At 39.2% G+C, this 26298-nt stretch overlaps 2 protein-coding genes across 2 annotated transcripts in view; one reads left to right on the forward strand and one right to left on the reverse strand.

Annotated features, from left to right (window-relative positions):
- The first annotated feature begins 428 nt into the window (after positions 1–428).
- mrpl57 (mitochondrial ribosomal protein L57) lies at positions 429–7188 on the forward strand. The gene is made up of 2 exons (XM_039738559.1): positions 429–533; positions 6730–7188. Exon 2 carries the CDS (start codon positions 6743–6745, stop codon positions 7055–7057), a length of 315 nt encoding a protein of 104 aa, XP_039594493.1. The 5' UTR covers positions 429–533; positions 6730–6742; the 3' UTR covers positions 7058–7188.
- A 2696-nt stretch (positions 7189–9884) lies between these two features.
- zgc:172076 overlaps positions 9885–26298 on the reverse strand; it is a 52542-nt gene continuing 36128 nt past the window's right edge. Inside the window, exons 6-9 of the mRNA XM_039738518.1 lie at positions 20662–20827; positions 19386–19509; positions 11915–12089; positions 9885–10269 (exon numbers count right to left, since the gene is read on the reverse strand). Coding sequence (XP_039594452.1) covers positions 10103–10269; positions 11915–12089; positions 19386–19509; positions 20662–20827 — 632 coding nt within the window. The 3' untranslated portion in view covers positions 9885–10102. The remainder of the gene's footprint in view (positions 10270–11914; positions 12090–19385; positions 19510–20661; positions 20828–26298) is intronic.

Below are 26298 nucleotides of genomic sequence, written 5' to 3' on the forward strand. Positions count from 1 at the left end.
AACTAGCGACTCTAAACTGTCTCCAGTGTGAGTGGGCGCGGGTGCCCTCGGACTTTTATTCTGTCCACGATTGCTGGTGTGCTACTTTGCACCCTGTGCTGCCTACAGTTTGCACAAATATATTTGTAATACAGAACAGCAGAGGTGGACTTACAGGTAACAGGAGGCTTCACATAGGAGTATAATGATATCAGGATGTGAGGGTCCCGCAGTTGATGCAAGGCGTTGTATATCACGTGCACGGAATGGAGCTGTTAACCCTGGACTGACAGGGTCAAAGGCCGCCTCTCTAGTTAAATCTGTTACAGTAGTTTTTTTTTTCTTTCTTTTTTGTACCCGTCATTCTTTTAATTACAATTCTGCTGCAGGAGAGCCTTCATTCGATGAAACGTCGAGAACGCGCGGGACTGACTGACCGGCCTCCCGCCTTCCGCTCTCTCGCACGTTTTGACCCCAAGCGCTTTCCGTACTGCGTTTTCTTTTTTTTGGGCCCGGAATGAGAATTCGGAGGTCAGGCATTACATCCTTGTAAGGTACGTTTAGAGTGCTTCATGACAAAGTCATACAGCTTCTATTCTTTATTTTGAAATACTTGGGAGATTCTGGAATTACTTTAAATAAATGATAGGTGTACGGTGCCTGTTTGTAGATAGCAGAGGTATAGTTTAATAGTAGATTGTAAGTACTTCAGTGTCACGATGTCCTTTCGTCATAACGCGCACGGTTAGAATTAGATAGATAGATTGATACTTTATTAATCCCAAGGGGAAATTCACATAATCCAGCAGCAGTATACTGATTAGAAGACATGTTAATGTTTTGGTTATGTGGCTTTAATACGTGCACGCTCTTGTGAAATCTTAAAATATGGGACGTATGGACCTTGTAGATTTCGGTGCTGTTTACGACAGAACGTTTATGCCACAAAGGCTCTGAATTTTTGAATTCGATCTTAATGGGTCGGCAGTATTAATACGGCAGGGGCCGATCTTTAAACCCCGAGTTTCAGAGAACTTTTTGTTAATAGTTGAAATATACAATGTACTCTAACGAATGTCCTGGTGGCACAGTAGTAGCTTGGCCTCTTTGTTGTTTTCAGCGTTGGACCAGTTAAACTTTGCAGGCTGTCCCGGTGTTAACGTGATGTCTCTTCCGAGTCTCCTGCTGCCCTAAAGACGAGCTGGTAGAGGTCATGGACGATTATAAACCGGCCCAATGTAGGTGTATTTATGTAAAGTGAGTCGATGAGATGGGCTAGAACTCCATAATCTTTATTCCTGACTTGTGCAGACGGGATGTGCAACAGCTCAGGGACAACTACCCTGACCCAAACCTCTGAATTGGATTTGTATTTTACATTATATGTCAATTCACGTGAAATCAACAGGGGTATCGACTGGACCATCTCCGATTTGCTTCGTACTTGATGAAATTACTGTCATTTTTACCAAATAACTAGTGTGCAAAATTTGAAGCTTGTATGTTCACTAGTTTCAGAATTATGGGGACTTTAAAAATGGGGGTGGTACAGTAACGTTTGAACTCTTTATACGAGATGACATTTTCAGAAATTATTTAGTATTAGATGTCTTTAACATACAAAATCGTTGGGCCACAGTTGGATATTTGCCAGTTCATGGTTTGCTCATAATTGTGTAAAACTATTTATTTCACGCTTTAGAGCAAACTGCGACCACTATATTTCCAAATTAAATCCCATCAGATCTTTCAAATGTTGATAGATATAACGTGTGTGTGTGTTTGTTTTAGCAATTAGGTACATGTCTCAAAGAAATAGAAATCAGATTTGTGGGGCATTAAAAATAAATTTACGCCTATATTTCATGCCCATGTATGACATAAAAAAACTATACACAAAAACAAAAGTTGTTGCCTTGAAGCCCCACTATATTTACTAGTGTTGCTAATGGCTATTATTGCTTGAAATAACTGATTTCTAACTTCTTAATCACGTTTGACTGAAAAGCCCCATTTTCAGCAGCCATTCCTTCAGTGTCCTCCTCCCTCACCTTATCTTTAATCAGTCATTTTAAATGCAAATTGGTTATCTGAAAAACTTTGATTCTATTCAATAATGTAACTACATTGTCTTTCTTGGGTTGCAGGGTGTTGGCAAGTTCAGTTATTGGTTCAGAAATGGCCAAAATGAAACCGCTTTCTCAAGACACGTTAGTCTGTTGTTTTTTCTATAGAATTAAGTTTATTCCTTGTGTCAGACTGCCAAAAAATGGAATATTTCATACAAATGTGTCTATTACTGGCTCGAGCCAAGAGGACAAACTGAATCTAACCAGGATAGAAAAAGAAGAGGAAGGTGCAGATGGGCATATGAGAGTAAGGACATTGGAGTGTGTAGTTTGAGAAACAAATGCCTTGCAGGTCCTCAGTTGACTACTTTCTTAAATAAACGCCAAGTACCAGTGTCATCTGCATCAAAGAAAAATGGTTCCAGGATGCTGGCAGAAGTGGCAAAGTTTCAAAGAAAATGGTATATCTGAAACGAGCAAGGAAAAAGTAAAGTTTAAAATGGGGAAAAAGAACCCAGACATTCTCTGTTGTAGATGACACTGTGATTTAGAGTGTATTTAAGAGGGAAGTCAACTGAGGATCTGTAAGACGTGTTGTTTCTCACTCTACACTCTTTGATGTCTTTATCCTCTTATGTAGTTGGGTATCTGTGCCTTCCTCTTCTTTTCTGCTCTGGATGGATCATTTTCCCTGCTTCTCTCAAGACAGTGGTAGACACTTTTGTATGAAATCTTCAATTTCTTGGCAATCAGTCACACGGACTAACCTTCATTCTTTTTTTTTTGAGAAAGCTGTTTGATTTTTGCCATTGTAGAACCTAGAACTGAACTTTAGATACATTAGTAACTTGCAACCATTAAAGACAGTGTACTTGCATTATTGAACAGGTTTCAGCTGTGCTAATGCAATTAGCTGTCAGGTTTTGTTTGGAGTTTGTGTTCTGGTTTTCCCCATATATTCTGCTTTTCTTCCAAGGACAAAAGATGTGAATGCAACTTCTCAGTGGTCCCAGATTGTTCCTGTTCAATGGTGCTGCTAGCATAGACCCTGCCTAAAAGAACTCTCTACCAGATGTAGTGAGTTACTGTATTAAAAATGGATGAGTGCTTGGTTTTGGGGAAGGCCAGACTTTAGTGTTACAAAATGAAAATGGATGGTGCCTTCAGGACTTGAAGTGCTTTGCTGTAGCCTGTAATGATACATGACTGTGATGTCACTTTCCCGGTCCTCCTAGTTTATTTTCTTTTGGAAAGTGTTTACAGTTGAGGATGAATGTAATAATGGTGAGAATGTGGGGATGATCTTGAACTTGGAATTTAAAGGGGCAGCTCTCCCAGAGATATGTATAACAAGTAATACAAATTCTGAATGCATGCATCCATCCATCCATCCATCCATTATCCAATCCGCTATATCCTAAGTACAGGGTCACGGGGGTCTGCTGGAGCCAATCCCAGCCAACACAGGGCACAAGGTAGGAAACAAACCCTGGGCAAAGCGCCAGCCCACCACAGGGTTTGCACACATACACACCAAGCACAATTTAGAGTTGCCAATGCACCTAACCTGTATGTCTTTTTGGACTGTGGGAGGGAGAACATGCAAACTCCACGCAGGGAGGACCCGGGAAGCGAACTCAGGTCTCTTAACTGCGAGGCAGCAGCTCTACCCACTGCGTCACTGATTCTGAATGCAGCTGTTCTTACATTTTTTTGAATATCTAACTCCAATTGATAAAGTGGATGTTTTATACAAAAAAGCTTAATTTTTTTTGAATGCGGCAATAAAATTTTGCACCTTACGAAGACTGCTCATTGTTTCCAAGTGATGTCTATCCTCTCATGTTAAAGAAACTACAGCACTATAGAAATTATCTATGAATTTCTTTGGCAAAGGTACAGTAGGACATCAGGCTACATTATATTGTCATGTTGATAGATAGATCCTTTATGTGAATTTCCCCTTGGGATTAATAAATTCAACATTGAGTGACTCTGGGTAGAATAAATGATGGAGTGATACCTGCCTAAAGTGCTGGCGTTGTACTAGGTACATGCTTTACCCTCCGCATGCTGATCCATGTTAAGATCAAAGCCCAGGAGCAGTAAAACAAGGTGCTTCTAGGCTGGGCTAGGCCAGGACGGGGCACGTGGCTCAGCAGGTTTTGGGCAGTGGGCACCACATGCGTCCCATAGTATTTATGAGAGAGCTGGCTTTCTCCTGGAAACCTTCTGCACACAAATGAATACTGTAAATTAAGAAGACAAAATTACATTAAACTATGCAATGAAAACTTCCATAATTTTCAGGCCTGCTGCAATTTGCTTTCAGTTTTTAACATCATTAGGTGTTACTGACCTTGAAAGAGTATTAATAAAGTATCTATCTATCTTATTACCTGACTAGCTGTGCTACCTGTCTACGACCTCAGCGTTAAAGTTTGCAGTGCACCATGCAATGCTTATATCTTCAGTTCCACACCATTTGTATGAGATTTGTAAAAGCAGTGTTCACGTATGTGATGCACCATCTATCGGAATGACAAATGCAATGCATTTTATTACTAAAAATGTTTGTGATGTGCCATCTTTTTGAATGGCTGAGATATAGAAACCATACAGACAAACAAGACAGATGCACAGACACTTCCTTTCATTGAGGTGGAAGTAATGTGTTTAGTGGCGATGGCTCCGATGAGTTTTTTCTTAAGGTAGATACCAATTGCCAATTTCATGTTACTGGATTGGCCTATTCCCCAATTATATTCTTTTAATAAAAGCTTTTTACACTAAGCTCCAGCATATACAGATGCATAGAAGCTTTATGTCTTATATTAGTATTAATTCTAAAAATACCAAAGTTAACTGTAGACCACAGATGTTAACTATTCATTTTTGTATTAACAAAATTAAATTCTATAGGCTTATTTTTTAGTAGCCATAAGAAATAATGAAATAACATTTCCTTAAAATATAAACTTTAATAAAATATGTACAAAACTATTTACCCATAATACTAATGGCATAAAAGAAAATAAAATGCTTCTCATAATTAGAAGCTGCCATATTGTTTAATTTCTTCTGTAATTTACCAATCTGAAACAAAACTTAATTTAAAAAGTGTTTTTCACCATTTCTCTAACAAAATCTATAGATTCTTGCACAATCACTTCATTAATATTAGCAATTAAACACTGCTTAATATACAGCAATTAAAGCTTTTATTAGTTTTTAATCATTAATTGCACTACATGGTTTTTTGCGCTGTTAAAACATTCATTTACTGTGTTTATGCAGGTTTTTTTTCTTCAGTGTACTAACTAGACATTCCTAATTCTTGGTGTATGGCCTACCACTTCAGTAGTGCAGTACTTGTTTCTTACTAATCTTACACTGTATGACATACACAAATAAATATTAAACATTAAAAAAAGTTGCAAATGTATCAAATGTTCATAAGATGTTTATTAAGAAGACACAAGGCTAACATGCTTAACAAATTTATAAGACATAGTTTACCATTAAGCTAACAAGCCTATTGTAATTAAGCAGTAATTTTCAAATTCTTACCTTTTATTTTTAAAATAAAAATTGTAAGCTGCTGTACATAACACAATATCGCTGTCCAAACGCAGCAAATTGTATCTGTTGCAATTCAAGGACAAAAGAAAAAGGTCAGAATTCATTAAAGTAGCTTTCCTTGATGTTTGCCTGGTTGCACAGGACGGTTTCTCCGATTCCTTTTTTTCTCAGTTTATTGCTCCACTATCTTTAACGTAAATGCTAATATTCCGTTCTCCTCTTGCTGTCTTGTAAAACAAGCCTTGACTTGCTGCTCTTCGTTTACAATACAAGAAGTTCGCTGTTAAAAATAAATAAATAAAAAATAGGAGTGTTGGCTCAACTACCTGTAATAACTTGCATAAGAGATCACTGCATTTAAATTACCGTCAAGCTTAGAAAAGCATGACTAAAAAGATCGTGTTTTGTGATTGGCCAATGTACTGATCACCAATCGAGTCTTTTGTAGTGAATTTCGGCCAATTGATCAGCACATCCTTAGTGTTAAGTGAAATTGATAAAGTTTCCTTAAAGAATTTACTGTAAGTATAATTTGTATGTGATAAATTATGGTTTGGTTTGATGAGGTCTTCCACATCTAAAATTAGGCAATTTACAGTAGATACAAAATATAGGAAGATAAATCATGAACCAAATTCACATTTTGAAAACTTGAGCATTCTTTGTTTTTAAAAATGATGCTCTGGGAATGTTGTCATTTGATGGAAATGCGCAGTGTTAAAGTACTTGGCGTGACTGAGATTCATGTTTGCTATGTCGGCTCTTTCAGTGTTTGCTTCGTAACTTTGCTCTACTGACATATTTTAAGTGTTTTTATGATGCACCATTTCCCTAGTTGACTTGAAGGCTGATTTTTATTTCATAATGCCTGCTTTTTTGCCTGTGATAGGAGAGTGTGTAGTCTCAAATTAATTTTATTAAAAATGAAGTTCCCCAGATGTCTGGGACCATTATGAAACTCCAGTTTGAACTTTGAAAGCCATGACAGAGGTTGGACTTAGGAGTGAATTTCAGAATTGGGTTAGCTTTAATTATACATTTTATACATACAGTTAATCTGTAAAGTAACTTAATCTGTTGTTCTTCACTTATTTTAAAGCAACAAACCAAGAATGTTCCTGACACTGGCTTTGTTCAGAAAGGGGATTCCAGGTAAACAGTGGATTGGAAAGTACAGAAGACCTCGGCAGATTACGTGGCAGATGAAACGCAACCTAATTGAAAAGCTGGAGGTGGAAGCCGAAAATGAGTACTGGCTGAGTCGAGCCTATATGACAAAGGAGCAGGAGAAAGGCCATGCAGCGGAGTATCGCCTTCAGAGATGGGCTACACTGAAAGCTTCACAGATAAAGAGCTTTCCCGGGCATAGGCATGTGGGAGATCATCTAAACCAGTTGAACGTTTCCAAAAAGTGGACCATACCTTAGATTTACAAATTTTTACCTTGACAAGGACAATCTGAAAAAGAGACATAACTGTCAAGTTGTCGAGTTGTACTTGAAGTGTAAATATAATTGCAACAGCATATGTCCATTAAATAATTTTCCCTTGGTTTATATTCAAGTTATTTCTTTAAACATTTCTATCAGTTTTTATTTTTGTAACACATTTTATAAAGCGTGCCATTGTGAGATTCTTTACATAGGAAAAGTAACAGAACAAATTAAAAAAGATCATTTAGTAAAAGTACAATTAAATGGTTACAGTATTAAGAGCATAGAAAAGTAAAAATGAACTATTAGTATAAAGGAGTAGAGTCAGATGGAGCGGATATAGAAGATTTAATTTTAAGAAAAAGGAAAATGAATAGTGTTGAAGCCTTACCAGAAGAACAGTAAGCATTTCAGAGGGAAAAAAAAACCTCAAAGCTAAGTAAACAAATGCAGAGGACTATCAAGAACATCTCACAAGTTGGTACAAGGCCGGAGTGTAGGAACAAACAAACCAGTAAGGCAGCAGAGTTCTGAAGATGATATAGCATCCTACCGTAAGCCTTTTGAGGATGATCTGTTCATTGCTTTGTCAGCTGCATGGCAGTAGCTTTTTGAATCTGTTGTAACCTGCACTAAGAGTGAAAAACGGGGAAATAATTCACAATGTTGGCATACATAAAGCATGAATATTGGCAGCTGATGTGACAATATAGACATGAGAGAAGACTTGTTTTTGTTCAGTTCAACATACAGTGCTCCCATTAGGATCTGTTGGTGTTTATTTCATGTTTGTGAAACCTGTTAAAAGAGTTAATTATGCTACAGTTTTATTAAAAATGTTGTAGAGCATAATGGCAGGCTTTTTAAAAAGTGCACAATTTATAGCTAACCCAATATTGTCTATAGGCCAAACGTCTTTAGTCTTTTTCATACTACCTCTCCAACCAAATTAGTTGTCCTGTGTCACACTGCATAGACATGACTCCAGGGAATTATTGCTGCCTTGTGCCCAATGGTTGCTGGAATAGGCTCTAGGCTGCAGGCCCCTGCGGTCCTGCTCAGGACTAAGAGGGCTTAGTTAATTGTATTATATTTTGGGACTTGCTGCTTTATCAGAATCTTTACCCACACTGTTTGCAAAATAATACAGTTAATTTTGCATGTAAACATCCACTATGCATAGACCAGGCAGGTGACTTTTGTTTTAGTGGTCCCCAGTCCAGTTAGGTCTCTTAATCCAGTATGGCATTGGTATGGATGGAATGGCAGAGACAATATGACCTCTATATAGATAGAACAGCACAGACAATATGGTGTCTGTATGGATGGAATAGTTGACACAGCATGACCTTTAGATCAGCCTCAATTTGTACTTGTGCTAACCCTGACCTACCTCTTTGACCAGTGGGGTTGTTTCCCAGTAATTTAGCTTTTCACTTTAGATTAGATTTTACAGATTGCCTTGCCTTTCATCTTCCATCTGTATACAGACCTGCTTATCCCTACATGTATTTTGATTTCATCATGCAGAAATCACCTTTTACAGGATCTGGTTATCTGTTTGACCAGGTGAGTCTTAAATGTGCCCCAAACATCAGAACTAGCTTACTCAGCTTCCCTTTTTTAAAATGAGATATCATTTGTTAAAAAGCAATAAATAATAAAGATTCTCAACCAATGTGCTATATATTGCCACATATTTTTAAACATTTTTAGTCTCCACTACAGTGATATATCTTGTTAAAGTGGTTCCTGAGAAGCTTCACACCAGTATATTCCAGTATAAAAAAAGGTTGTGAGGTCAGGCCAGGTGCCAGGATCTCTGCATTTGTTAAAAGCCTAATACTAATAGAGCTAGTATGCCATAAAAGGTACAATTAAATAACATTGTCAAGTAAATCCTTATATATAATTTGATACTATCCGTATGTATGGTGTTCGCATCAATACCTCGACTCAATACAAGTCAGAACCATGCAATGGGACTCTGCCTCTGTAGTTAGAACGTAACGTGGCAAACGCGGTCGCAGTATTGCAGGATTGGCTAAGAATGTTCGAATGCTTCAGTGACGCTGCTGGACGGCCAAGTATAGTAAGTCGGTGTTGGTTCGAGCAGATAACAGTAAGTTCGGTTGGTTTTTGGAACGTTGGTTTGGTGGGGCGTACTTTCCAGGACTAACATCGTCAACTGACTTAAACCCTTTGACAGCTCCGGAACCGTAAGTAATTTAGAACGTATCGCCATTTGCTTGGTACTTGGAAATCTATCTTTGGGCAGTTCGGTTTTGACATCCATCCTTCTGACAGCTATTGGCAAACTGAGTAATGACGGCTGGGTATTAACAACGGTCATTGTTTAAATTTTAGCCGATCTGAAATCTAAAATGACCACACCAACATAATTATTGCTCCAACTCTGAATAGAGTCGTAAAATACAGTTTGTTTTGAAAATCTGTTTGCCAGAAAAAATCAAATGAGGTGCGCCGAAGAGCTGAGTTCACGTCTCGCAGCCCCGTTTAAACAGGAAACTCTTCATTACATCGGCCGAAAAGGTCGATTTTAAGCACAAATCAGTGCCATGATAACAAAAAACAAAGAATTCTTTGCAGAGAAAGTATGGATTTCACAAACATGGAATTTGTAACCCGATTTGATCGGGCTCTCAGTCGCTAGTCATTACAATATTTGAGTATGCAAGGCAAAGAGAGCAGATAGCATGGTATCACGTTCATATACAATGCGAGGCACTGCATTAGAGTGTGTGTTGAATTCAGAAAGAATGTAATGTCTTCTGAGGAGGAGTCAAAGAGCCACTTCAGAAAAGATTGCACAGTTTATTAAAGTTGTTACAAGTCTTACCTGTCGTTTTATTTGTCACTTTTGTACACCAAAGAGAAAAGACCTCATTAAAGTACTTCAGAGCTTATATCTTCCTTATATGAGAGGTACATCACCTGAAAATTTGTATCATCTGTTTCTGCCATTCAGTTGCTATCATTCTGTCATCTTCCTCTCCTAAGCTGCAGATGTCTTTGTTTTTACTTTTGAGTTGGATAGAGGCAATCAATGGCTTCTCCCAGTCCAAGGCTCTTGTCCATGTCTATCAGCAATTTAATGCCATCCACTACCAACTGAAGGAGCTCGACTTCGGTTACTCCGGCCGTGCGCTTGTTGAAAATTGTGCAGACTCCACTCCCAGAGGCACCTGTGTTTAGAGATCAAAATGAGAGAAGTATGATTTATGACATTTATATTAAAATAAAAAAGATAGGTAAACAAGGGCTTTAATCAGTAACTGAGAGCAGGATGGCACTCTGCTGTGGCTGGAGTATACGTGTGCTCTTCTCTTCTCTAATTGGTCTGTAAGGGAGTGTGAAGAGCTTTGACCCCAAAACCCGAACATCTGATTAACTCTTCATTATGCCTATGAATGAATGCATAACAACATTATCTTTTCAACGTACCATCCTATATTTACAGGTTTCGTGGCCATTTCTTCTCATTAGCATATCTTTTGTGTAAATAGTGGGTTTTGGTGCAAGTTTATCAGTATTCCTATATTTTATACTTCAACAGCACTGTACACATGGCGTCAGCTAAGCACCCCTTAAACAAACTGAATTCTAACGGCTCATTTATGTAGTGCTTAACACTGCTGCCTCACAGATCCGGGCACTTAGCTGCAGTCTGATTGTGGGCACAGTCTGTGAGTCGCTCATGCGTGTTCTCCTCGTGTCCTTCAGCTTACTCTCACACCAGCAGATTGGTGGGCATGGTGCAAGTGAGTCACGACTGTTGATATTTGGATAGAATGTAGATGTGACACTGGAAAGGGTTTGGAGAATGAAGAAATAAATAAAAAGTAAATTGATTTTAAGGGTGTTCATGTTTAATGTTGTTTACAATATAACTGGGAGTAAAGTCATAAATTATAGAAACTAACCAGTAAAGTGTAGAGGAAGACATAGCAATAAAATGCATGTGACAGAAAGAATAGTGTAAGGTGACTGGTGGATGACTCACATGATTATCACTTCACCCCCCAATACATTTTTAATGAACTGTCTTCTAAATTGGGAGGCAATCTGCCAACAAATCTCAAGATGGTAATTACATTGTGGTTGAAGGCAAGAATCCTGGGCTTTGATGGAAGATCAGCTAGCTGGGAGGCCCTCATAATGGATGGAGAATGGGATGACATAATGGAAGGGCAGAGCGAGAATGACCAATATACCAAGTTGCAGCATCCCTTTTCTGGGACTCCTACCCTGCTGGGTTCCTTGGGAAAGTGCCACAGGGACCTGCTGTACTTTTTTTAATTTAAAGATGTCCCAGCTGACCCAGCAGTGCTTGCTGGGTGCATCGAGAGACTGCTCCACTTCACCTAGAGGAGAACAACATATGCCTGAGGAGGACTGAAGAAGGATCGGGAGAGTTTTGCTTGTGAAGAAACCTGGAAAGGCATTTTTGTTAAATAGAAATAGGTGCATGATTTTTTAACCCAAAACTTGTGTATCTTGTAGTTGTGTCTGGGGGTTTAGGGTCTTATGTGCCCCCCCTACTGGCCACCATATTCAGGTGTTATAATTAATGGGAATGAAGCATAGTCCAGTGTAGTTCTAAAGGACCATGGCTGCCAAACACCTAGCTAGATGGCACATGTTTCTGGCCTTCTGTTTTACACCCATTTATCACTTGAAAGCAGATGTTCAGTCTTCAGATAGCTTGTGGCTCTCTCTTTGCTGTGATACTGCTAATAATTTGGAGAAAACATCTGCTGGTGCTCTGCTAATTTGCAGCAGTTTAATCTGGTTTAAGCCTGAGGAATTAAAAGCAAACCAAGATCTCACCTAAGCACAGTCGGCTGAGTATATCCTCAAATTTAGGGTGCTTGGAGATGTGATTCAGCTTGACTTGAACAGTGGCCTTTAGTCCTGTTCCAACCACTGCTGGCGAGCTGAGCACGTAGCCAAGGTGGTCTTTCCAGATGAAAGGATGTTTCAGTTCTTTATACATCTCTCCAAGCTGCAATAAACAATAGTGGAACAGTCAGATGTGATACTTAAGATGAATATCCATAGTAGATGGATTTTATGTGAAGTATCTGGAAGTGCTCTGTGGGTAAACTTGGGGTCGGACATCATTTTCAGATTTCACATTTTTTGGATAGTTTGTCACAGTGGAGAGGCTTTTTGTGTGTCGCCATGATCTGGAGAGCCAAAGCAGCTTGAGCTACACATTCCCAGCAGGTCCAACCATGCTGACTGCTCACACTATACTGGAGAGTATAGAGGTCAGCCTAATGGCTGCAACAAACTGGACCACCAGGAGATGCTTGGCCACAATGCCACTATTGGCAGAGTATTTCCAAACAACTCACCACTGCACTCGGGTCCCAAACCAAGTGACTCGTTGTGAGGTGGGTGCGGCAACACGCTGTCAGCACATGCAAACCAATGAAAATAAAGCAGATGGGAAATGTGATTCTCTCTCTCTCTCCTCATATAATTATATATATATATATATATAATTATATATATATATATAATTATATATATATATATATATATAATTATATATATATATATATATAATATATATATATATATATATATATATATATATATATATATATATATATATATATATATATATATAAAGATTGAAGAATGGTATGTACAGTTTGTGTGGAAAACCTCCAAAACAACAACTAGAGGAGAGATGAGCACAAAATCACTTTAGGGTACAAGAAACAACCAAATCAAATGTTATTTGTCACATACAGTTAGGTCCATAAATATTTGGACAGAGACAATTTTTTTCTCATTTTGGTTCTGTACATTACCACAATGAATTTTAAATGAAACAACTCAGATGCAGTTGAGGTGCAGACTTTCATCTTTAATTCAGTGGGTTGAACAAGAAGATTGCATAAAAATGTGAAGCAACTAAAGTATTTTTTGAACACAATCCCTTCATTTCAGGGGCTCAAAAGTAATTGGACAAATTAAATAACTGGAAGTAAAATGTTCATTTCTAATACTTGGTTAAAAACCCTTTGCTGGCAATGACAGCCTGAACTCTTGAACTCCTGGACATCACCAGATGCTGGGTTTCCTCCTTTTTAATGCTCTGCCAGGCCTTTACTGCAGCGACTTTCAGTTGCTGTTTGTTTGTGGGCCTTTCTGTCCCAAGTTTAGTCTTCAACAAGTGAAATGCACGCTCAGTTGGGTTAAGATCAGGTGACTGACTTGGCCATTCAAGAATTTTCCACTTCTTTGCTTTAATAAACTCCTGGGTTGCTTTGGCTGTATGTTTTGGGTCATTGTCCATCTGTATCATGAAACGCCGCCCAATCAATTTGACGTCATTTAGCTGGATTTGAGCAGACAGGATGTCTCTGAACACCTCAGAATTCATTCGGCTGCTTCTGTCCTGTGTCACATCATCAATAAACACTAGTGTCCCAGTGCCAATGGCAGCCATGCCCGCCCAAGCCATCACACTGCCTGACTCCACTGTGTTTTACAGATGATGTGGTGTGCTTTGGATGATGAGCTGTTCCACGCCTTCTCCATACTTTTTTCTTGCCATCATTCTGGTAGAGGTTGATCTTGGTTTCTTCTGTCCAAAGAATGTTTTTCCAGAACTGTGCTGGCTTTTTTAGATGTTCTTTAGCAAAGTCCAATCTAGCCTTTCTATTCTTGAGGCTTATGAGTGGCTTGCACCTTGCAGTGCACCCTCTGTATTTACTTTCATGCAGTCTTCTCTTTATGGTAGACTTGGATATCGATACGCCTGCCCCCTGGAGAGTACTGTTCACTTGGTTGGCTGTTGTGAAGGGGTTTCTCCTCACCATGGAAATGATTCTGCGATCATCCACCACTGTTGTCTTCCGTGGACGTCCAGGTCTTTTTGTGTTGCTGAGTTCACCAGTGCTTGCTTTCTTTATCAGGATGTACCAAACTGGAGATTTTGCCACTCATAATATTGTAACAATTTCTCAGATGGTTTTTTCTGTTTTCGCCTTTTATCTGATTAATTGATAATGACGTAACGACGGACTTGAACACACCTGCCTATGAAACAGCCTTTGAGTCAATTGTCCAATTACTTTGGAGCCCCTGAAATGAAGGGATTGTGTTAATAAAATGCTTTAGTTGTCTCACATTTTTATGCAATCATTTTGTTCAACCCACTGAATTAAAGCTGAAAGTCTGCACTTCAACTGTATCAGAGTTGTTTCATTTAAAATTCATTTTGGTAATGTACAAAACCAAAATTAGAAAAGAGTTGTCTCTGTCCAAATATTTATGGACCTAACTGTAATTATGTTGTACACAGTACAATTATGTAGCGAAATTCTTAGCTGCGAAGTTCCAAGACTGTACTTTAAAAGGAAGAATATTAAAGACAGTAAACAAATATCTACAGTACATACAATGCCAGGAGTGTGCATTATATTAATATTGTAAATTATATATATACTAGGGGGTTACCCCCTGCTCGCTTCGCTCATCAGCCCCCCTTTGTTGCGCCACATACAACTTGGCAGGTGGGCCGTGGCACCAATGGCCACATTTGGGTACCGAGAAAGAAACAGAATAGGTGAGGGTTAGTATTCAAATATAATTATCATGTTACTTATGTTATAGTGCTAATGACTAACAACAGAGATGCAGTATGTACAGTTAATCAGCAGCTCTAGTCAGGATATGCTAAACTGAAGTAGTGAGTCTTCAGCCGGGATTTAAAGGCTGAGACCGAGGGGCATCTCTTATGGAAGCAGGAAGACCATTCCACAGTTTAGGGGCCCTGTAACTAAAAGCTCGACCTCCCACTGTTATTTTATTAATCCTTGGAATCCTAAGCAGACCGGCATCTTGAGATCTTAATGTGCTCCAGGTTTGTAAGTCATGATAAGTTCAGACAAGTAAGCCGGACCTTGGCCATTTAATGCTTTATATGTTAAAAGGAGGATTTTGAAATCTGCCCTAAACTTAACTGGGAGCCAGTGTAAAGATTTAAGAACTGGGGTTATGTGTTCATATTTTCTTGTTCTTGTAATAATTCTTGCAGCGCATTTTGGATTAACTGGAGGCTGTATAGAGAACAGTTTGAACAGCCAGTGAACACCGCATTGCAGTAGTCAATCCTACTAGAGATAAATGCATGAATTAATTTCTCACAATCCTGTTTATTTAGAAAGCCTTAATTTCCTAATATTTTTAAGATGGAAAAAACATGTTTTGGACGACTTTGTAATATGCGCTTTAAATGACATGCTAGAGTCAAAGATAACTCCTAGATTGCGGGCTGATTCAGTAAAATTAATTGGGATTCCAACTGAGTTAAATGACGACAAAATATTGCTGTGATCAGCCATTCCCTCCAACAATTAACATCTCTGTTTTATCTGTATTTAAAGACAAGTAGTTCTCATTCATCCATTCCTTTAATTCACTAACACAACTAATTAAAGACAACATCGGAGAAACTTCATTTGATTTAAATGAAAGGTATAACTGGGTGTCATCTGCATACGAAAGTGAAAATTAACATTATGTTTCCTAATGAGAGATCCCAGTGGAAGCATGTAAAGTGAAAACAGTAAAGGTCCAGTACTGAGCCCTGGACACCATATTCAACTTCTGTGTATAATGATGGAGTACTGTCAGCACATTTCTGTACATACTGGAATCGATTTGATAAATAAGAACTGAACCAAGTAGCACGGGCCTGTAAGCCCAACATCGCTTTCTAGCCTGTGCAGTAAAATAGAATGGTCAATGGTGTCAAATGCTGCACTTAAGTCCAACAACATAATTACAGTGGAATTTCCTTCATCAGAGGATATCAGAATGTCATTTACAACCCGTGTTAGTGCCGTTTCTGTACTATGACCAGTGCGAAAGCCAGACTGGAATTTCTCAAATAAATTGTAATGCTAAGGTGTGACTGAAGCTGACTGGCGACTACTTTCTCTAGTATTTTAGAGAGAAATGGTAAATTTGAAATAGGCCTATAGTTATTTAGTATGTGTGGGTCTAGGTCTGACTTTTAAGTAAAGGTTTAATGACTGACACTTTTAGTGCATCAGGTACTGTGCCATGCAATAATGAACTATTGATAATGTTTAGAATTGGTGCTACAAGAACATCCATTGCACTTTTACTAGTTTTGTTGGCACTGGATCTAGGGAACAAGTAGTGGGCTTCATTTTCGAAATTAAAGTTAAGACTTCCTGCTCAGTTACAGGATTAAAATTATTAAAGTGCTGAATGCAATGTGAGCAGGGTCTGCTAAGCTAGTATTTGGTTTGTACTGTGATGCTGAGATCTGGGATCTTATATTTTTAATTTTCTCATTGAAGAAGTTCATAAAGTCTGTACTGCTAATATCTGTTGGTATTTTGCACTGTTGATCTGAATTCCCATTTGTTAATTTAGCCACTGCTCTAAAAAGTACCCTAGGATTTTTATTATTGCTATCTATTAATGTAGAATAGTATTCTGAGCGAGCTTTAAAGAGGGCCTTTTTATATTTATGCCAGCCACTTAACATCTTTGCTGCTCATGTTGTGAAGAGGGGGGCTGAACGCACCCTAAGAAGACGCGGTCGCTCCTCCGAAACACACTCTTAAACGGTGATACAAAGGGAAACAAATACCATTTTTTTACCTCCTCTTTGCTCGATCAGCTGCTGGCTTGCTGCTGCTGCCATGCCACGTGATCTGCATCTTGCGTGGCACTTCAAACATTTAAAAGCCTGTACAGCAGCTGTCCTACTCTTTGTCTTTTATTTCCGGCCCTGGGTTGTGGTTAAATCTCTTGGCACAAAGTCTTGTCTCGCAGGACGTGAGTTCTTGATATTGTTTAGTTTATAATTTAAAAATATAATAAGAATTTGAAAATCTAACAACATCACATTAAAGCTCGATAAATTCTGAAAAGAATGGTACCAAACATATATACTGTATGTAGGTTTTAAAATAAGCCTGATTAAAAGCGTGACATTAAAACGTCACATATAATTGTTACACAAAATCGTTGCACTTTTAGGCTTAGGATTTTATATATATTGTGGTAGATAGGGGCCGCTCTCGCTCCCTTGAACCCCTGTCCACGACTCCAGACGCCAGGTAAAAGTCCTCAGATCGACTTTATTTAATCGCCACAGTGTACAAAGTGCCCCCTCCTCCACAATACTCATATAACAAACACAAATACACAATAAACCAATCCTCCAGCTCCCAGACGCGTTGCCACCCTTCCACCCAGCTCAGCTCCCCGTCTGGGAGCTCCCACAGTCCTTTTATATCTCCTGACCCGGAAGTGTTCCCAATCCCCAGTCCATGTGATTCTCAATCACTTCCAGGTCAGGTAAAAGCTCTTCTCTTCAACCCGGAAGCCCGTCGCTCTTCCTATGACGAACTTCCGGGTCATAGGGCACGAAGAAGTCCTCGGTCCTCCCTGCAGCTCCCTCTTGTGGCCCCCATGGCATCCAGCAGGGCTGTGCATAAAAACCACATTGTCCATGATGTCCTGCTGGTCTTCTGGGGACCTCCATGCTGCAAGGAGGGCTCCACCTGGCGGCTTGGGGGTATTGGCCGGGATAAACAGCCAGCCATCCTCCACAATATATAGTAGATGTATATATGTATATATAAAATGAATATAAGCATGCATACATATGTCAAGTGACAATAAGACACCATGTAGCTCTAGGCACTGCCCTCATTTAGGATGTGGATGGACTGCGGACAGAAGCTACTCAGTCTCTCTGGACTGATCTTCAGGCAGCCATAGTGTTTACCTGACCACCACATGAGGAAGATGCCATTTTTGGGATGGCTGGCATCACTAATGATTTTCTTTGCCCTGGCCTGACATCATTTGTTATTGATGTCCTGGAGGTGTGACATCACACACCCACTAATGCATTCCCCTGACCGTACCCGCTGTCTATGGATTCTCAAGATGCTGCAGCATGCAGTTCCCTAACACTTTGTAGGACAAAGTGGGCATTGCCCATTCTGCTAGACTTGAGTGGTGCACAAGGCCTGTGTGTTTAATGGATGGTGTAAATATTACAAGGGGTAACCCGGCTGGTGCCCCAACACTTCCTCTATGACCAGTGTTCTCCCTCGGATGACACCACTTGCAGTATATATGCAGTTATCATATTTCTATAATCCTTGTGTTTATGAATAAATTGTATTATTCTGCTTCTTCAAATGAGTGGACCTCAGTTACCTTGATACAAGTGTAAAGGCCGGTACTGTAAAGTAAATGAAGTAAGAGCCCAGCCAAATTATTTAATCAATTGCCAAGTGATAGATAATTAACCAAGTTAAATCTCTTCTTTTTCATACCCTTCCTGTCAGGATACTATTGATGGTGGATTTACAGAAGTTCTTTAGTACTTGACTCTAAAATGTCTAAAGTCTCTAAGGTGTAAGACTTTGTTGTGCCTTCTTCACCAAGGTTTTGATGTGCTTAGAGCAGGTCAGGTCCTCAGTTATGTGGACACGGAGGTCTCTGAAACTGCCCACCCTTTCCGTCCGAGTGTTATTAATACTGAGGGAGCTCTAGTGCCTCTGCGGTTTTCTCCCCAAATCCCCAATCAGCTCCTTTGTCTTCCTGACATTCAGGAGCAGAATCTCCTGGCACCAGCATGGCTGACTCTGCACTTTATTGTCGAGTTTGCAGATGATACAGCAATGGAAGGCCTGCTATCTAACAACATTGAGCAGGCTTACCTGAATAAAGTGCAGTATATGCACTCAAAAAAAACATAATATTCAGGGTGGTAGAGCCCACAACTTCCTTCAGCAGCTTAAGATATAAACAGGAGCCGGCGCTCAACTAAGTGACATTCCATCACAGGGCCGACTCAATCAACCTAACATGCAGGATACTATGGAAGTGACAGGAAAATGCACATAGACATGAGGAGAACATGCAATCTCCACATACACGAGGACTGGGCATGGGATTGGAACCCAGGACACTGAGACTGGCAAGTAAGGGGGCATTAGTTTGTGCTTCTTTCATTTGTAAGTTATTCTACCTTAGATTTTAATTCATACTGATCTGGTGCCTGAATGAAACTGCAGACTACAAGTGTGATTGACAGTGGCCAACTCTTAATGCAGCAGATCAACATGGAGTAGAAAAGCCATCACCATCTGCCAAGCAGTGGGCACGCTACTAAAACTCAGCAGCTGACTCACAGCCATATTCAGTGTGCACTTGCTCTCATTTATTTCAAACAAATTGTTTCTTTTCCCTTTGGATGTAAACAGCTTTAAAACTGTACCTTTCTCACAACGTTGATTGCAAGTCCGAAGGCTTCTTTTATGCTCCCATCTTCCTGTTTAGACGTTATCTGAAGATGTTCTTCCATGTTAACCCATATGTAGACTGTTTCATTCTGACTTATCCTAAACAATGATAAAGTAAACATTACCAGACTGGAGCAAAGCAGCAAAACAGCAAAAAACGTGAATTCCTACCTCCTGAGAATAGCCCAGACAAGACCAGCAGGTCTCAAACTAATTTACCAAATTGTAAGAGGAGGGAGAAATCTGCACCTGGCAAATGATGGCTATGGACCGGCTTCTTGTGAGAGAAATAAAGAACAGGTGGCTGAGCTGTGGGCCGAGCACTCACTTCTCTAGCTACAGTGGCATGCAAAAGTTTGGACACCCTTGCTTAAAATGCCAGAAGGTAAACTGATCACCAAAAGGCATCAAGGCAAAGACGACACATTTCTTTGATATTTTAAGCCAGGTAATGTTTTAATTTGAACTTTATTTTAATCTTCTTGCCTCCTCCAATCTCACACCAGTTTCTCAGACACATCGAATTTTGTTGCTGCAGCATAGTTACCAATTTCTTAGCCAATTTATTTTGCCACTTCAACGACTTTTGATTTAAAACCAGCTTCATGTTTTCTTCTTATAGAACGCTCCATCGTAAATAAGGGATGCTTTTAAGATAAAGGTGTATGAGGGTGTGAGATACAAAAATCACAAATCAGTGCAAACGTTGCATCGGAATAGTTTGGGTATTACCGTGTGGTTACGTGGGCACAATAGAGAGAAAGAGGTTAGGAGCAGGCGCTGATACAGCGCATTGCCGCTCCCACATAGAAAAAAAAAAGGCAGTATGCTCCATGGTGACTCTCTCAGGTGGGTGTTAGCATATCGTAATCCCTTGTACCAATAGTGTGAGTTTTCCACATTCGACTTATATGACCGACATTATAAAGTACCAGAAATTATACGGTAAAACTAATCCGCAGGAGAACTTATCGGTGAGTATATACAGTACTCACAGTAACTTTTGCATGTTACTGTATAAGATAATATTTTATATGAAAAAATATCAAGTTGAATTAAAACATAGGACAAAGTTTTCCTATTCTCCCCTACTCTAGCATTGCTTTGTATTTCTTCAAACAATCTAAAAGCCCAAGGCGACATCTGCGAGTCTTGCGAGAGCCGTGTATGCACTGCAGTGCAGAGGTATCCTCACCATAAACCGACAATGCCACAACTAATTTGATAATGGAGTTCTGACGTCAGACCTACCAGACACCACGAGCATCAGGCCAGTCTCTGGCCACTCCAGTCCTCATCATCATCACAGAGGGGCCACTGGCTATACAATCATTCACACCTGGATCTGTTGCCTCCTGTGCCAATTCATGTAGTGGCCAGTATTTACCTGGAAAGGCTGTGTCCATTTTGGTAAAGGCTAAAAAAATAAATAAATAAAGTTCAATGTTTATATCCATAAAGGCAGATACTCCAAGTAAGTTGCCTCCTGCCCCACCAACAAGCCTGCAAATACAATACTATTAAGTGACAATGAGGGTCATTTACACTTACTTGTTTGGCTGATGCCGTTATCCAAGGTGACGTACAACATTTATGATACAACTGGTTCCATTTCTTTTGGGGTCACACAGTTTCAGTAGAGGCATCTGAACCCACAACCTCAGGGTTTGAAGTCCATAGCCATAACCTAATAGCCATAACCTACACCACACTGCCTGCCATATCATATAAAACTTTGAAATCCAGGACTTATGACATACTGTAAATATACTGGATTTAGAAATATTTTATACAGACACCCATATGTATACAGATCTTGTGGTCCAGATCTAATTATGCAATTTTCATTACACTACAACTTATTAAGTTTATTACATAGAAAATCACCCAAAAAATGACAGACCATCGAGAAGTGTGCAAACTGACGACATGAAGAATCGTCTTCGCACTGAACTGGAATCATCCCCGCATAAATCAAAGTCATCCAGACGATCTACATCTGCATAATTAGATCTGGACAACCCTGTACATTGTCACATATGTGCACCTGGCAATCACCTTCCTGGCTCTGTCGAGATAAACAGTACCACCCCAGGATGAGAGGGGGCGCTGTCAACAACATTGTCTTCCTTTTTTCATCCGCAGTTCAGAGATAAAGCTCAAGGAAGAGGCCTAGCCCCACCTTCAGCCGCAATCAGACTCTGCCCCTTCCAGTCAGGACACAATAAAAATGGGTTGTTCTCTGGAAGACCAACCGGCAATGGAGTCAGAGCTCCTGCTAACAGAACCCTCCTGGATTTCTTGGCTTAAGATTAATGTGTTGGCTGATTCTTGTGCTAAGACCACTGAACTTCCTTTGTTTTTTGTTTGTTTCTTTGTCCCACTGCCTACAGTTAAGCAGGGTAGTCTGGCTGGTGCTCCAAAGATTTTCCTGGCTCCTTTGTGGTCTGTCCACGACTCACAGAATGTGATGCCCTCAGAATGTATTCAGACCCCTTCTCCTTTTTCACATTTTTCTACATTATATCCTTGTGCTGATTCATTTTTCCCTTATCAATCAACACTCAATACCCCAGAATGACAAAGCAAAAACAAAATGTCATAAATTTTCACTAATTTATTGAAAATAAAAAATTTGAAATATCTAATTGGTTACAAGTATTCAGACCCTTTGCTATGACACTTTATAATCAGGCTCAATTGATCATCATTGAGATGTTTCTACAGCTGACCTGTGGTGATCAGCAAAGACACACAGCTGTCTGCAGAAGATTCCATTGTTGAACAAAAACCAAGCCAGGAGGTCAAAGGAATTGTCACACGACACAGATGTGGGAAGGCTACAAATAAATTTCTGCATCACTGAAGGATTCCAATGGAATCCAAATGGAATTAGTTTGGAACAACAATGGTTCTTCCTAAAGTTGGATGCCCAATCAAACTGAGAAATTGTAGGAGAAGGGGCATGGTAAGAGAGGTGACCACGGACATGGATGAACTGCAACCCTCAATTCAACACTGTGGTGATCTGGGCTTACAAGAGAGTGGCCTGAAGGAAGCCTCTCCTCAGTAAAAAGTGCATGAAAACTGGCTTGGAGTTTGCAAAAAGGCACCTAAAAGACTCTTTGGTCTGATGAAGCCATGGCTGAAATGTTTGGCCTCGATTTTCAGAGTCATATATGGGGGACACCACACCCTGCTTATCACCTGTGCAATGCCATTCCAATAGTGAAGTATGGTGGTAGCAGCAACATCATAAACAGGGGGCTGATTTTCAGCAGCAAGGACTAGGAGACTAGATAAGGTCGAGAGAAAGCTTAACGGAGCAAAGTACAGAGATATCCTTTATGAAAATCTGGACCTCAGATGGAGATGACCCTACATGCAAATCAAAGACAGCACAGAAGTATTGGTCATTGCGGAGGACTTCTGTTTGCTGATGCGACTAGGAAAGCATCGGCGTCACAAATATCTCACGGAAGGACTATAGCACTGCTCTGCATATGTCAGCCATATGCCAAAAATGTCATCTCTTTTATTATCAGCTCTTTTTTGTGATTAGCTTTTTATTAAGTAAAGACAAATTGATAGGATATATCTATCAACAGACAAATAATACAAAGTAACTCAACCCACCATCTCCCTTCCATCTTGAGCCAAGGGATCTATACTAATAAAAGGCAAAGCACTCACTCACTATTTCATCACTAATTCTCCAACTTCCCGTGTAGGTAGAAGGCTGAAATTTGGCAGGCTCATTTTTTACAGCTTACTTAAAAAAGTTGGGCAGGTTTCATTTCGAAATTCTACGCGTAATGGTCATAACTGGAAGGTATTTTTCTCCATTTACTGTAATGGAGTTGAGCTTGAAAGTCGTGGGGGCGGAGTTTCGTGTGACATCATCACGCCTCCCACGTAATCACGTGAACTGACTGTCAATGCATTACGTAGAAAACAAGGAAGAACTCCAAAAAGCGCTGAAGAAAACATGCATTATATAATTGAGAAGGCAACGAAACAATAAGAAGCGAGAGAGTGACACATACAAGCATATTCATGAGTGCAGCTACTTCGGAAACAAAGCATGGTGTAAACCTAAAGTTTAAATTACGTTCATAGACAGGCTGCCGCTGGCGTTTGTCATGCCAATGACTAATGCAGGATACAAGTTTAATGAGAGGACGCAGGGTATAAACGAGAGTTTTGATCACTTTGTAACTAAGTTAAAATTGCAGGTAAAGGTCTGTGCTTATGCAAATTCTGAGAGACTGTGTTTGTGGGGGGATTGACAGTTAAGGGGGGTGTGGGAGTCACGTCATCATCTCCCCTCCCATTCACCTCATTTCGCTCTGAGCTGAGCTCCACGGCTAATGTGGTTTTGCAGAAGCAACTTCGTCACACTGCCACCAAATACTCACAGAAAACTCCACAAGTTAATACACACGCTGTCTCTATAGAGTTTCTCCACACTCAATGTATTCCTCGCGTCCCCTTTATACCCTCTGATCTCCCATTTCAATTCAGATGCCTCCAATTTCCAGTAAGGCTCTGCTGCGCGATGATAATTAATAAGTCTCAGGGACAGACCCTACAAAACGATGCCATTGATTTCAAGCAAGATTGCTTTTCTCCTGGACAACTATACTTGCATTCTCAAGAGTGAGCTCGCGCAGCTTCGTCATATTACAACCGGAGTGCAGCCAGAAACTTTTAAGTGCCGGGTCTTAGCTACCATTAAATTAAGCTGTAGACATCGCAACATCACACAAGAGAGCAGCTCACGTGAACTTACTGAACGCAGTATGAGTGATCACTTCCATGCATCAAACCTGTTCAAAAAACGCATTACACAATTGACAAGGTGATGGCTTTATATGTCATTTGTTTATAAAAGATCGGAGAGGCTGTGTGAAGGCAACTACACAAAAAAACAGCGGAGCGTCTTATATGAGCAGGCAGTCAGCTAAAGAAGGGAATCAATAAATATTTATATAATCGTAATAAACGAGCAAAAAATAATGTACAAGCCGCGGATTAAATAAAAGAAATGGGTACCTGAACAGTAAAGTAAGTCTCGAATAGCTACACAATAACTATAAGAATCGTAATAAACGAACAATAAAACAGTACAGAACCGCGAAGCAAGGAGAAACGATGGCCTTATATGGCGTTCGTTTATAAAGCAGCGGAGAAGCTGTGTGAAGGCAGCTACACAAAAAAACAGCAGAGTGCCACACTCTGAATGTATTCTTGGCATCACCGTTATACCCTCTGATCTCCCACTTCAATTGAAATGCCTCAAATTTCCAGTAAGGCTCTGCTTCGCGATGACAATTAATAAGTCTGAGGGACACACCCTACAAAAGGTTGCCATTGATTTGAGGCAACATTGCTTTCCTCCTGGAGAAAACTATACGTTGCATTCTCAAAAGTAATATATATATATATATATATATATATATATATATATATATATATATATATATATATATATATATATATATATATATATATATATATATACATATACACACACAAACCACACACCCTGATCTACATACTGTCAAATAAACAAACCACACACCCTGGCGCTGACGTCCGAGGTTCGATTCCTGAGAGGGGGTGCAGTGAGTGTGTACTGCCTGATGAGTCCAGAATTAGGGCGAAGAACGTGCCACGTACTGTTTGCATTATTTGACAATAAAACTATTTCAATATATTCAATATATATATATCAGCGCTTCCCGATTCATTTTACCCTTGCACCCCCTTGGTTTGAGAAGAAGTATGAAAAAATATGAGGTTAATGCAGAAAAACAGATCACCAATTGAAGCTTTATGAATAATGGATACTTTATTTGCCATCAATAATTATTTTGGTAAAGCCATACTCAGTGTAATCCTCCTTCCATGTTATAATTTTTCCGCGACTAGCCATGACTACATGAACGGTAAAAAAGTAAGAGCGAAGCGAGGGTGACTTATTCAGGCAGGCAGGCAACAGCTCAATAGCTCGAATTTGGATATAAGTAGATTCTATTTAGTCGCCACAAATATCTTTGGTAGGAATGGAAGTTGGATTTACTCTTTAAATTTCTATGGTGAAGAAAAATCTATGCAATGATGACTAAATTTAACTTACATTCCTACTAAACATATTTCTGTCGACCAAATAAAAATTACTTATATTTAAAATTTAAATAGAACTTGAACAGATACAATAGTTCATAATACCCACGCAGCACTAAGTGCACATAAGTCATCCATTTTAACAAGCAGAGTATTGCACTGATACGAAATAGCCTGCCCATTTAATTATTTAGGAATGGATAGATAAATTAAGATTTGTACAAATAATGTTTTTAATTTTTCTTCCTCGATGGATTCTGGCACCCCCAGGAACAGCTGCTCGCAGCTATATATATATATATATATATATATAGAGATATACATATATAGATATATAGATATAGATATATAGATTATATAGATAAATAGATATATATGTGTATGTATATGTGTGTGTATATATGTGGATATATATATATATATATATATATATATATATATATATATATATATATATATATATATATATATATATATATATATATATATATGCCAGCAACACTCATAACAGTGACAAAACAATTACATTCACAATCATGTTACGTTATTATTAAAACGCTTTCCTTTTCTTTTCATTACTTCTTTAACACACTACTTCCACTGTGAGGCGCAGGAGGAACAGTGGTATTTTGCTAGTATAGTATATATACTGTATATAAGGTTTCTAAACTCTTTCCGCAAATAGATATATATGTGTATGTATATGTGTGTGTATATATGTGGATATATATATATATATATATATATATATATATATAT

Source organism: Polypterus senegalus, chromosome 16 (assembly GCF_016835505.1).
Source record: "Polypterus senegalus isolate Bchr_013 chromosome 16, ASM1683550v1, whole genome shotgun sequence".
In the NCBI taxonomy this organism is placed as follows: domain Eukaryota; kingdom Metazoa; phylum Chordata; class Cladistia; order Polypteriformes; family Polypteridae; genus Polypterus; species Polypterus senegalus.

Coding starts and splice junctions, on each gene's coding strand:
- mrpl57 (XM_039738559.1), top strand. CDS start 6,743: ATGTTCCTGACACTGGCTTTGTTCAGAAAGGGGATTCCAGGTAAACAG.